Here is a 13,697-nt window from a genome sequence, read left to right as displayed (position 1 = left end):
GTCCTTCCCTACACCCCTTCCCGTGCACTCCGCTCCATGGATAAATCCTTCTTATCTGTTCCCTTCTCCACTACTGCCAACTCCAGACTTCGCGCCTTCTGTCTCGCTGCACCCTACGCCTGGAATAAACTTCCTGAGCCCCTACGTCTTGCCCCATCCTTGGCCACCTTTAAATCTAGACTGAAAGCCCACCTCTTTAACATTGCTTTTGACTCGTAACCACTCGCCTCCACCTACCCTCCTCTCTTCCTTCCCGTTCACATTAATTGATTTGATTTGCTTACTTTATTTATTTTTTGTCTATTAGCTTGTAAGCTCTTTGAGCAGGGACTGTCTTTCTTCTATGTTTGTGCAGCGCTGCGTATGCCTTGTAGCGCTATAGAAATGCTAAATAGTAGTAGTAGTAGTAGTAGGAGTACCAACCAAACACAATACAAAATGCCTTTTCGTTAATACAAGAAGCTAAGTACGACAACCAGCCACACAAGCACAGCTAGCTCTTATCTTGTTAACAAACTCACCAACACCCACCTACCCCCCCCCCCTTGCTAACATAACAAACTCCCGCGCCTTCGAGACACTGGGAGGGAAGGAGCATGCGCAAAAGCAGTGTAAGTCGCGATTGGTTTACAAGATGTGACGTTTTCTGCGTTGGCGCGCATGCGCGGAGATTGTTAGTGGCTGCATATTCCGTTCTCCTTAGTCGCAGGAGGAGCTGAATGCAGAAACGAGGGGGAAAGGAGTGGTGTTGTGGTTTATTGTCAACTGCAGTGAAGAGGAAAAAAAAATAAAAAAAGCAAAGAAGAACCTAATTTGATAGGGTAGTTGTTCACTGGGTAACGTTGCTGTATCCTCACACGAATCCGACAGTTCTGGTCTCGCGAGATCAGTGGTAGAGTGCAGGTATCCGTGCGGTGCTGCACATCTTGTCAGCTTTTTGGAACAGCACATCGGAGAGCTGCAGAAAAGTTGGTCTAGCCGGGGTTCGGGTGGCTCACTCGGTTTCGACTCCCATACGAGCTGTAGCCTTGCCACCTGCAGTCAAGAGGACGGGACATTACTGTGTACAGATTCTACAGATAATTTTTTTTGTGTGCATACATAATAGTTACAGTGTTGTAACGAAGAGGATGGTGAAAGAAGGCTATATACAAATCCTGCTGAATGCTGATATCTGTTGAATGTCATTTGGAAACTACGTTTATTTTTAAAACAAATTAAGCACAACCTTGTTTGGTAAAGAGTTGAAAGGCTCGGAATGACTTACTGGCTTCGTTTAGAAAATCCTGGAGGATATTTTTTCTTAATGTTTTGTATATGTCACATATGATGATAAAACACTTTTTTAAAATCTAGAATATTTTTGTGAATGATGACCACTCCGGCTTTGTTGCCTCTGTCTGGCCGTAGAATACCCACTCTGAGTCTGGGTACGGCCTCCTTCCCACATCACAGGGCGACTCTGAGACTGTCTGAGAAATTTATCCTGCTCCTCATTCTTAGTGCCTTCATTACCTTGTGTTTTGGGGCATTCTTTTTCCTGCCTGACTCTTCAAAACACAAACGCTTTGACCTAGGTTTAGAGGATGTGCTAATTCCACACATTGATGCTAATAAAGGAGGTAAAAACCCAGGAAACTACCTGATCCATGGACAGGGCCACGATGAACACAGGCACAGGTATTATTTATTTACAGATGATATTTTGCAGTTATTTAGCCGAAGGAAAAATAATTGAGCACCTTCTGCTTCACAAAACCTTTAATTTATTGGGAATAGAGAGACTAATTTTTTTTTTTGTGTGTGTGTGCAGATAGGAGAGAATTTTGTTTGTAATTCAGAGCGTTTGTTTTATTTTGAGCCTAACAGTATTTGTGCAGGTATGAGCATTGCTGCTTGTGATCATTTTTCAGTCCTGATCTAGTTTTTAATTTTTATTTATGAATTACTAAGTTTTAAGTATTGGAATTGCCAGTAGATCTTTAAGCTGCAATGTCTTGACTTGGTGGTAAACTGAGTAATTTATTTAGTCAGATATACATATTAATTTGATGCCTATACTTTAATTGCTAGGTGGTCTGGAAACACCGTAGGATGAAGAAGCCTTAAAGCATGAACAAACTTCAAGAGAAAGGTGTACAACAGCACCTTTTTCCTCTAAGCATAAAAGGCTTTGGGCTGGACCTTTTTTTTTTTTTTGACAGTTTACTGGTGGAACCAGGAAATTGCAGTCTTGTGCTACTAGAAACTTATAACCCGAATTACAGCAATATCCTTCTGAGGATAGGAGTGTGTATGTCCAGGAACTAGAAAAAAAATTCATGTTGTAAAAGGCTGGGAATTGATATGTGCAAAGTGGCTATGCTGTAAAAGAGGTAGAAGGGTTTAATGGCTATGGACAAGTGTTACTGGCATAAACTTTTGCATGTGAGGGAAGTAGTGTATGTTGGTGTATAATAGTAGCATGGACTGGTTGGAGTTTTTGAACTGTGTGTAATTACCTTCCAGGTTTTAAAATTGTTGGTTAGTGAGCTTTTCTGTGCTGAGGACTGTAATTGCACTCAAAATGTAAGCTGGATCTGAAATAATCTGATGATTATTACATTTTGTTACCCTGGCACTTTCCCTGAAACACCTCTCGGCATTTGCCAAATCACATTTTGGATCCCATCTTGCTCTCTTAAGGGTCCTTTTTATTAAGGAGTGCTAACAAATTAGGTATACAAAGACTGCGTGACATTTAGCAAATGCTAAATCCGTTGGTGCACCGTAGAAAAAAGAACCCCTTAAACAGAAAGTCGTTCTCAATCTGTTACCTATTAGAAGCTGATGACTACATTCTAATCCTAAATCATTTGAATTACTGCAGGTCCCCCCTACCCCCCCTACTGTGCTCTCAAAATCTCTATCAAGCATCTTCAACTAATCCAGAATACTGCAGTCCATGTCCTTTAGGGCACATAGAAATTTAATCATGTTCCTCTCTATTATCAGAGCAGCATGTGTCTTTCTTTTCTTTTTAGGCTTAAATTTAAGATTCTTATGCTGAAACATGATGTGTTAAATCTTGGGGTAGGTAGATCTGAGAAGTATTTTGTCAGTCCAACATCTCTTCCTTTTCACGGTAGATTTGCCCAGCAAAATTTACTATCCATTCCTTCCAGTCCCCTCCCCATTCAGCTACCTCTTGCTTGACCTGTGAACAGAATCCTTTCTGGTTTAAAATTGGCCTTTAGCAGCAGGTGGATTAACTGCTGGGACCGAGACCCTCTTTTCTTTGGTGTTATATGCCGTCCAAACCCCCCTGTCATTCAACCCACCCCCTTGCTTAGCTCCTATTCTGTGCTAGGTTGTAAACCAAGGCCCCTCTCCCTGCCTTCTGTAATGTGTTTTTTTTTCTTTGTATTCCATCTTTCATCTTCATTGTTATGATCTCTGCTTCCTGCTTTTTAATTTACTGAATTTAATTTTGTAAACCTCCTTGTTCTGTAGAAATGAAAGGTGGTATATTAAATTGCCTGCAATTAATCCAAATATTGTAGCTTGGATCATTCATGGTTTGAAGTCCTGGGACCATGAACTTTAGGGTTGATTTTTCAGATTCTGACCATGGTGTTTAAAATATTGAAATTCAATGTCCCCCCACTATGTGAAACATCTGTATGTCCTTCAGCCCATTCCTTGCATATTTTACAGGATTTGGAATTTGTTACGGGTTCCTGGTTTTAAAGATGTGTACTTGAATAGGGCCATAAAAAGGGTGTTGTCTTGCATTACTCCATCCTTGTGTAAAGGGATTCCACATAACTTAGGAGCTGTGAATTCTTAATTATTTTTTTGACCCAAGCCTTTCCAGTAGCATAAGAGTTCATTAGTTATTTATTTTAAAGGTGGTATTTTGATTTATGTTTCAGTATGTCTGATTGTATAATGCTTTGCTTTGTGATGCTCCTTGTAAACTGTATTTTATAGTTTGTTGTTGCAATCACCCTGAGCTAGTTAGATGGGCAGAGATAAATTGAAGGAAATACATTAAGGCAATAAACTGAACTGAAAAAAAGAGAGGCTTAAATATGATGTTCATAACTTGTTTGTGCATAATGAAATTTACATGATTTGTCTACTTTATTAAATGAAAACGTACAGAAAATAAAAATATATTTGTCCTCATTGTTTCTGGGAGAGGGAGAGAGACAACATTCTTGCCAGGGTTGTTAACTATAAGAAATTGCTGTGAGAAATTGTTTGTAATAATAGAATAGAAATGTATTCTCCAAAAAAACAAAACAAAAAACGTCATGCCCACCGATATTCAGCCAGCATCAGACTGTGTAGTGACTTCCTATTATCGTCAGCGGTCAGACCAGATATTCAGTGCTGGGCCATTTCTATCCAATATCCAGATTCATTTTTGACTGCGGCATATTAACCAGCTAAGCCGATATTCAGCGCTAACCAGTTAAGGGGCCCTTTTACTAAAACGTGGCAAGTCTACCACAGGCTTGCTTCGCAGCAGTTTGGAACTACTGCAGGGCTGCTGTGGGAGCTTGATGGTAGTTCTGGCCCTCACCTTGTGCCATTTCCTGCCAGAAATATGTGTGTATGTGTATGTGTATATGGGTTGTGTGTGGGGGGGTGCCCACATAGCCGGTTTAGCGCTGAATACCGTGCCTACCAGCTATGTCGTGCAATATAGCCAGTTAGTGATTAGCTGCAAATATTCAGCAGAGATAACCGATTATCTCTCACTGAATACCTGCAGGTAGGTGGTATTTGACCGGTCAGTAGCCTATCCTGGTTAAATAGTTTTGAATATCAGCCTGTTGTTTTCTTTTTGTGATAGTTTGCCAAACTTTTACCATCAGTTTGTTTTCTGGATATATGTTTTACCATTACCATTTTGACCATAGTTGGGCTTCATATGTTGAACGCTTTTTATGAAAGTGTTTTAAAATTTTGCCAACTCAAGGGCCCTTTTTACAAACCTGTGGCAAAAATGGCCACCCTTTTGCAGGTCTTTTCCGTGCGCTAAGGCCACTTATTCTGTGGTTGGAATATGGCCAATTTTGTATGTTTGGCATTAATGTCCACATACTAATGTCATTAGCATATGGCCATTAGTTTGTGGGCCTTTACCGCCATCCATTTTGTAGGCAATAATCATGCACTAATACGTTAGGGCACCTTTTACAAAGGTGCACTAAATATAAGCATGCACCAAACGTTAGAGACACCCATATATTCCTGTGTGCTTCTCTAGTGTTTAGTGCGCACTAAAAACAGTAATGCATCTTTGTAAAAGACTCTCTTAGTGCGTGGGAATGTTGACGTGTTGATCAACAAAGCCACACCCACTCTCCACCCCAGACCTGCTCCCTTGGCAAAAAACAATTATTATTATTTTTTTTTTTTGTTACACACCGTTTTCAAGCGTATATTTCAAATTACTGTGGGATGCCTCAGCATGCCCCATGGTAAGCACTTTAACACTGTGGTAATCACACATTAGTGCTTACTGCAGCTTTGTCAAAGAACCCTTTAAGGCGCGGTAAGTGCAAAAGTGCAAAGCCTGTGTGGTAAATGCAGGACAGGTTCTGGTAACTCCCCTGACACTGCACAGGGCTGATGTCACGTGGGCCTGTGCATCAAGCCTAGCTGCCAGTGCCATTAATTTGTGTCCCAGCACTGCTCAAACATAACTTCCCCTCCCCAAAATGGCAAGCTGTTACCCCTCCCTCAACTCAACACACTCCTGACTCCCCCCCCCCCCCCAATCACTTACCAAAGGTATCCCTGTTAGTCTAATGTGCAGGGCAGGAGCAATATCCATCGGCTTGCTGCTTGGGTACAAAACTGTGGCTAGAGGATATGCAAAGAGTAGTACTGCATGGATTCACTGTGCCAAATTTGTACCCTAGGGCACTTTTACTAGTATGCCTTGGGCACTAACAGTTTAAATGGCATACCGCATGATGTGTTCAGGCATCCTGCGATTATTGCCAAATCTGCAAGCAACTAAAAAAGGCATATATTTTTTTTGAAGGGGTCTATTGGGGGTGGAGAATGGGCACTCCTGTAATAACCAGTTAGCATGGCTATATTACCATGCATTAACTGGTTAGCACCTGAATATTGCATGAGCCCTTACCACCTACAAAATGGGTGACAGTAAGTGCATATGTGATAACTTGACAAAATGGCCGCATGCTAATAGCAAAATTAGCGTGTGGCCATTAATAGAAGAAATAAGGGAAAAAAACATTTTTATGGCCATAGTAAAAATGGCCTTAGCACAAGTGAAAAACCTGCATAAAGGCGTGCTGAAGCTACTTTTTACTAGTAGTGATTAGTAAAAGGACCTCATATAGTAAGCAGGCTTCTTAGTCCTCAAGCCTTGTGTAATGCAGGCTCACACTCTGAACCTGAGATAAACCTGCAGCTTGTGACATTTGTTTTACAAATATGAAATGAATTTACACATTTTTCTTTTCTTTTTTTTTTTTTCTCCAATAAATACTTTAGTGACAGTTGGAAGTCCTGTCTCTTGCTATGGTCTTGCAGGCTTGCTGGTTGGGAGTGTAACTGTATTACAAAAGTATTGCACTACATGGGATAACTGAAACTCATACAGGTGTGGTGCAGATTAGGGACATGTGTTAATTTTGAAACAAAATGAACAAGATTTGTTTTATTTCAAAGGTATCAAAAAATAACAACAGTATTTTTTGTTTTCTTTTGTCGCATGTTACTTGCAAAACTGGCCTAGTGGTTAGAATAGTAGGCCGAGAACTAAGGAATCTAGAGTTTAAATCCCACTGACACTCCCTGTGACCTTGGCACATCACTTCACCTTCTTGTGGTCTCAGGTACAAACTTAGAACTATATTAGAGAGCATCACTCTGCTAGTGCATATTATTAGTAAACTAGTAAAGAAGGCTCGTTTCAAAACGCAATGAAACGGGCGCTAGCAAGGCCCCCCTCCGTCCCGAGTTGCAAACCCCGTCGCTGGCAATTGAACCTTCACGGCCATCCCACCGAGTTTTGGACTCCCTCCTGCCTCCGATTGCAGCCCCCTCTCTTCGCGTTGCTGCCTGCCCCCCCCCCCCCCGAGGCGCGATCCTGTGGGCGCCACCTTTGGCTCTGGAAGGCGTGGCCTGAAGCCTCTGTATACCTGTGCTGAGCGGGGTGAAGTTGTTTTCAGGGCTGCGGGGCGCTCCTTGCTGACGCAGTGTCTGTTGACGTGTTTGTGCGTGCCTCTAATGTCAGACGCACGCACAGAGACGACAGATGCTCCTTCATCAAGCCAAGCCTCCCAGGCGAGAGGAGAAGTTCGTTGGCGTTAGTGGAGGTAGGGTAAGGGTTCGGGGGGATTTGGGAGGGAGGGGTGGTGTGCAGAGGGTCGCGGCGGGAGGGGGGGTCCAGGGGGCAGTGACGCGGAGAGGGCGTGTTGGGATCGCAGGGAGGGGGGAGTGTGTAAGTGGTTGTTAGGGGCATGACGGGCCTTGAAGTGGAAGGGATGGAGGGAGTGAGATGTGGGTGGGTGGGTGGGGGCTGGTGTGTTGATGTCCGTCTGTGTTGCGCCCTCGACATAATGGGGGTGGTGTGCAGAGGGTCGCGGCGGGGGGGGGGGTCCAGGGGGCAGTGACGCGGAGAGGGCGTGTTGGGATCGCAGGGAGGGGGGAGTGTGTAAGTGGTTGTTAGGGGCATGACGGGCCGTGAAGTAGGAGGGATGGAGGGAGTGAGATGTGGGTGGGTGGGGGTTGGTGTGTTGATGTCCGTCTGTGTTGCGCCCTCGACATCATGACGTTTGACGTGAGGGCAGGGAACACAGACATGGTGAGTTTCATGGCTTCACCACCATGAACTAACGAACCCTTGAGGGAGTGTGCAGATGGCCTCATCCAGTTTTGTCTTCAGAACGTTGAGGTAGCGTTTTATGTACAGACTAGTAGAAAAGGCCCGTTTCAGGCAGAAATGAAACGGGCGCTAGCAAGGTCTCTCCCCCCCCCCCCCCCCCAGTTCCAGACCCCTCCCTCCCGCTCCGAGTTGCAGACCCAACCTCCCTGCCTTCCTCCGATTTGCATCCCCCCTCGGAGTTTCTGACTCCCCGCGTTGCGAGCCTCTGGAGACCCCCTTCCCGGCGCCAGCCCGTCTTCGCAAATGCTTTTAAAAAGGAAGCAGGGCACCGCAGGCAGCCATTGGCTGTCAGCTGTGCATCCGCTCCTCTTCTCACCTTTGACGTCACTGCCTTGGAGAAGAACCCCGGAGGAGCGTAGTGCGCAGCGACGTCAGAGGTGGGAGGAGGAGCGGATGCACAGCTGACAGCCGATGGCTGCCTGCAGTGCCCCACTTCCTTTTTATAAGCATTTTTGCAGGTTTTTTTTTTTGTATCGAACGGAGGGGGGGGGGGGGGGGGTTAGCAGCGGCGACCTGTGTGGGGGGAGGGGAGGGTGGAGCAGTGGCTGGGACTGTGGGGGGGGGGGGAGGGTGGAGCAGTGGGTCTTGCGACCTTGGGGAGGGTGGGTGGAGGGGGAGCGGTAGCAACATGTGGGGGGGGGGTGGAGGGTGGTAGTGGTGGTAACTTGGGGGGGGGTTGTAGGGGTGAGGGGCGTTGACTTTGGGGGGGGGGGCGCGAGCTGATGTAGGACAGAGGGAGGCTGGCTCTTAGTGGTGTAGATCGATGTCCGCCACGCCCTCGCGTCAAACGTGATGACGTCAAGGGCGGAGCGATGCGATGTGTAGAGTGCCATTGCTCCGCCCTTGACGTCATCACGTTTGATGCGAGGGCGAAGCAAACACTCATGGGCAAATTTCGATCTACACCACCATAAATTTAGAACGTTGGGACTTGTGGAGGCTTCATTAGAACGTTGGGGTTGTGAATTATGTCTGGATGGGGCGTGGCTGAGGGCGGGTCTATGAGTGTGAGTGAGTGGTGCTGACAGCCTAGCCTACCAACAGTACAGGGCTTCAGTGTTTCCCTGCCACACAGTGAGCTTCAGAACGTTGGAGGTGAGAATTATTTATATAGATGGGGCGTGGCTGAGGGCGAGTCTATGAGTGAGGGTGAGTGGTCCTGGTAGCCTAGCCTATGAAGACTACAGGAGTTCAGCGCTTCAGTGCCTTGGAGTGAGCTTCAGAACGTTTGAGGTGGGATTTATTTATATAGATAATTGGCTCCATTGCTTAAAATGGGACCTTCAGTAAATAAAGTAGGTTAATACATGGCATGGCATGGCATGGCATGTCAGTAAATCTAGCTACCCTCTGGGAATAGGGAAATGTCCACTCTACCCACATGTAACTTGCCTTGATCTACTATTAGAAAATGCTTCAGTTAAAACTGAATACAGAAAAATGATTTTATCAAAGTGAAAACCAGAATCTCAAATTCCCCTCCTCCCAACTCTTCCCTCAGAACATAACAAAATATGACCCGCATACCTAAACCGTACTTCTGTTTAGGATGTAGATCAATTGCAAGAGATGGACTACAGCTCTGTACTGGAATAGCAAGTGTTTATAGTTCAAGAACAAACCTAATCTTGTATGCATTTGTTTATTTTTTTTTTTTTTGGGGGGGGGGGGGGGGTGGTATCAAGGTTGAAGTAGCTAGGAGACACGTTCAAACATTACTGAGATGTATTGGCAGAGCTATAAGGATACCAAGACAGAAATGTTAGGGGTTCCTTGTGGTGGTATAGTGGAAGGTTGCTTGTGGTTAGTGCATTTATGTATCGTGCATCTCTATGGAACTGATGCTTCTTGCTGTTGCCCGTTTTTCACATTCATGAATTCTACTGTGCCAACTTTCCCAGTCCAAAACAAATCTCACTATTTTAAGAGCAATCTAAAAAGAGGCAGTAGCTGAGTTATGAACACGTTCAGGATTTATAGCTTTATTTGCCAAATCACTTGAACAATATTTTGTTCGTACTAGTTTGTCTAAACAATTTTTTTAGGTTTTTATGATTTGGATAGGATCCTCAATTTACAGGCATCAATCGGTTTAAACAAACCTCATGTTGGATAACATTAATTACATTTATTTCAATTTTTGTTAGACTTAAATGCATTCTATTACAGGAATCAAAATGTAAATATTTCAAAACTGACATATTGATTTACGTGTTTAATGCAGTTAAGTTTTGGTTTATTCCATAATGATAATAGGGGGTTATTTTTATAGAGCTTTACAGAAATCAAGGGATACTTACAGGTATATGACAACCACTTAGAAATCCATTAATGAGATATACATTAATTTTAATGAATATGAGTCATATTAATAACACTGGAAATTAAATGATTTAATTATTGACCTTTTGATTTTTCAGCTTTTAAGATTGAGTTGACTCATTTATTCCAGTTGTTCAGCAGAGATGGACTTAAGCTGAAGTGAGTTACTTTAATCTACTTTCAGGTTGGTACAGCTTTGATGTGAGCTAATTAAGCTCACTGAATTCTGGCAGGCAGTTTAAACCTAATGAAGCCTAGAAGACAAAGGTAGATTAGAATGAAATGGGACCACAGGTCCTGATTACAACAGCCTGTAATGTTTTACACCTATTTTCAGAAGCAAAGCTTTAGAAAGAAATTGAATTGTCAAAGCTTCAAAGTTGATGACAGATTGTTTACTTTGCTCATTTTCCTGCTGTTTTCCTGTTTCGGGATGACATTTCTTGATCATTTTGTTCTGACTTAAGGAAAGAGAATGTGAGTTCTTGAAAGCTAGTCTGTTTAAAAAGATATTACCTTATATATATGGGCTTCCTAGCATTTAGTGCGTGCTAAGCTTTAGTAAAAAAAAAAGCCCCTTTATTTGTTAATCTTTATTTCTATGGGGAAAAATATTTTTTAAGGAAATACCTTGGTTTGTTGCCAACTTCACATGTCTCCAGTACATTTTGAACAGGCATAAATTTACCTTTGGTTATATATGTGATAACAATTGAAAAATATTGTGAGCATATGAATTCAGAGAACTATGACTATGCATGCAGCTGAAATCAGCTTTTGATCATGCTCCTGTCCAGGGCAGTTAGGGGCCTTTTACAAAGGTGTGGTAGGCGCACGCGTTCCAAAACGAGACTACCACTAGGCTAGTGTGCCTCCTGGTGGTAATTTTGGATTACTGCCAGGACAAATTACTTTTCTATTTCTTACCACATGCAGCGTTTCTGGCATTAATTGGCAGTTGGTGTGTGAGCCCTTACTGCTGGGTGGTGTTAAGGGCTCAGGCCATAAATAAGCACACGCTGGTTTCAATTTTAGCGCAGTCCCTTTTCCTGGTCCATTGAAAAAAGCCCTTTCTCCCAGATGTGGTAAAAACTAAAGCAAAGTGTAGCAGACTACAGTAGTGCGCATAATAGAGTCTGCTACACTTTGCTTTAGTTTAGAAGTGCGTTCTCTGATGTTCGGAAAACCAGATATGAGGTTATCTTTCGCATATGACTTAGAATTCAGAAAAGTTTAACTTGTGTACTAAACAGGGATTCCTGAGGCAGGCCCTCACGGCCGAAACACGATTCATATCGAGTCCATTATATATTTTTCGAATAAAACTTCTGATGTGAACTCTTTGAGTCCGTTGGACGTTTGTTCTACACCACCTTTGTGTCACCTTTGCTGTCTTTATCCTTTTGCATTGACCTGTACAGATGTTTTTTTGTTCTTCAGTATGTAATGAAGAGCATTATTATAAAGGAGCTAATTGAGAAATTGCAGATAGGGTTTGCTTTCATTACTTAGACTTGGATTATTGAAGGAGATAATGTTGTCTCAAATGAGTTGTGTTCTCCAGGCTATAAGATCTTGAGTGTTCCTAGAGTGGGGGAAAAAGATGGTGTTGCTGTAGTTTTTTAATATTGTTATTATAGACTCATGTATTCCTGGATTGGAATTGTCATTTTACCAATTTTTAGATTCAGCTTTCTCTGGTTCAGTAGGTTTCATTTTGATTATAGACCTCCTGGTCCTTGGAAAGAAATAAGGCAGTCATTAATTGACTTTTTGTCTCAGCATAGTGTTAGTATTGATTCTTTATTGTTGGTGGGTGATATAAATCTCCATGTGGAGGATAGGTCTAATCTGGAGACTGTTGACTTTCTTTGTATAATATCTTCTTTTTTCTCTTTTGTTATTTTCTTATCTTCCTACGCCTGAGAAGGGATGTGGTTTGGATTTATTATCAGTTTGTACAAGCTCTTTGGCACATTTAGGTATTAATGACTTAGGGGTCCTTTCACCAAGGTGTGGTAAAAGGGGCCCTGCGCTAGCGGTGGGGGCTGTTTTTTCTGCTCATTGAGGCCCTTTTTACCACAGCAGATTAGGCCAAAAAAAGAAATGGCCATGCGGTAAGACTTCACTTTCCGTGTGTCCAAGAGAGGGGGAACACGTACCGCCACCCGTTGAGGTTGTGGTAAGGGCTCCCGCGCTAACCTAGCTGTAACTAGTTAGCTTGCTGCACATTGCTTGATTACTGCCGTGTTAGCCCTTGTGGAAATATTTAGTGCCAGAAATGTCACATGCTGGGGGTGGAACTACTGCCGGCACCTGTGTTGGGCTGGCGGTAGCTACAGAAAAGTTTATCCTTCTTTGTTTTGGGACACAGTGAGGGGCATAATTGAAAGGGACGCCCAAGTTTTGCTCAGGACGTTCTCGCAAGACGTCACGGTGGAGGGGTGGGGAAACCCGTATTATCGAAACAAGATGGACATCCATCTTTCGTTTTGATAATATGGTCGGGGACGCCCAAATCTTGACATTTTAGGTCGTCCTTAGAGATGGTCTTCCCTAGGCTTGGTCGTTTCTGATTTTCGGCGATAATGGAAACCAAGGACGCTCATCTCAGAAATGACCAAATGCCCTTTGGTCTTTGGAGGAGCCAGCATTCATAGTGCACTGGTCCCCCTGACATGCCAGGACACCAACCGGGCACCCTAGGGGGCACTGCAGTGGACTTCATAAATTGCTCCGAGGTACATAGCTTCCTTACTTTGTGTGCTGAGCCCCCAACCCCCCCCCTCTCCAAAACCCACTACCCACAACTGTACACCACTACTATAGCCCTTACGGGTGAAGGGGGGCACCTATATGTGGATACAGTGGGTTTGTGGTGGGTTTTGGAGGGCTCACATTTACCACCAAAAGTGTAACAGGTGTGGAGGGGGGACGGGCCTGGGTCCCCCTGCTCCAGGGACCTGCATACTGCTGTGATGGACCTGAGTATTACATTTGAGGCTAGCATAGAGGCTGGCACAAAATATTTTTAAAGATGTTTTTTGAGGGTGGGAGGGGGGTTAGTGATCACTGGGGGAGTAAGGGGAGGTCATCGCCGATTCTCTCCGATGGTCATCTGATCAGTTCGGGCACCTTTTTGTGCCTTGGTCGTAAGAAAAACAGGACCAGGTAAAGTAGTGCAAGTGCTCGTCAGGGATGCCCCTTTTTTTCCATTATGGGTCGAGAACTCCCATGTGTTAGGCACTCCCAAGTCCCGCCTTCGCTACGCCTCCGACATGCCCCTGTGCACTTTGGTCATCCCCGTGACGGAAAGCAGTTGGGGACGCCCAAAATCAGCTTTCGATTATGTCGATTTGGGCAACCCTGTGAGAAGGACGCCCATCTTCTGATTTGTGTCGAAAGATGGGTGTCCTTCTCTTTCGAAAATGAGCCTGAGTGTGTATACTTGGGTACA

The 13,697-nt window shown here is 43.9% G+C and overlaps 1 protein-coding gene across 2 annotated transcripts in view; it reads left to right on the top strand.

The window, feature by feature from the left end:
• The first annotated feature begins 674 nt into the window (after positions 1 to 674).
• Positions 675 to 13,697, top strand: part of MAN1A2 (mannosidase alpha class 1A member 2) — a 488,967-nt gene continuing 475,944 nt past the window's right edge. For both annotated transcript variants that reach the window (XM_030204025.1, XM_030204024.1), the window contains exon 1: positions 675 to 1,680. In XM_030204025.1, coding sequence (XP_030059885.1) covers positions 1,370 to 1,680 — 311 coding nt within the window. In that variant the 5' untranslated portion in view covers positions 675 to 1,369. The remainder of the gene's footprint in view (positions 1,681 to 13,697) is intronic.

The sequence above is a fragment of the Microcaecilia unicolor genome, chromosome 5 (genome assembly GCF_901765095.1).
Source record: "Microcaecilia unicolor chromosome 5, aMicUni1.1, whole genome shotgun sequence".
In the NCBI taxonomy this organism is placed as follows: Eukaryota; Metazoa; Chordata; class Amphibia; order Gymnophiona; family Siphonopidae; genus Microcaecilia; species Microcaecilia unicolor.
This window is presented reverse-complemented; position numbering and strand designations above follow the sequence as displayed.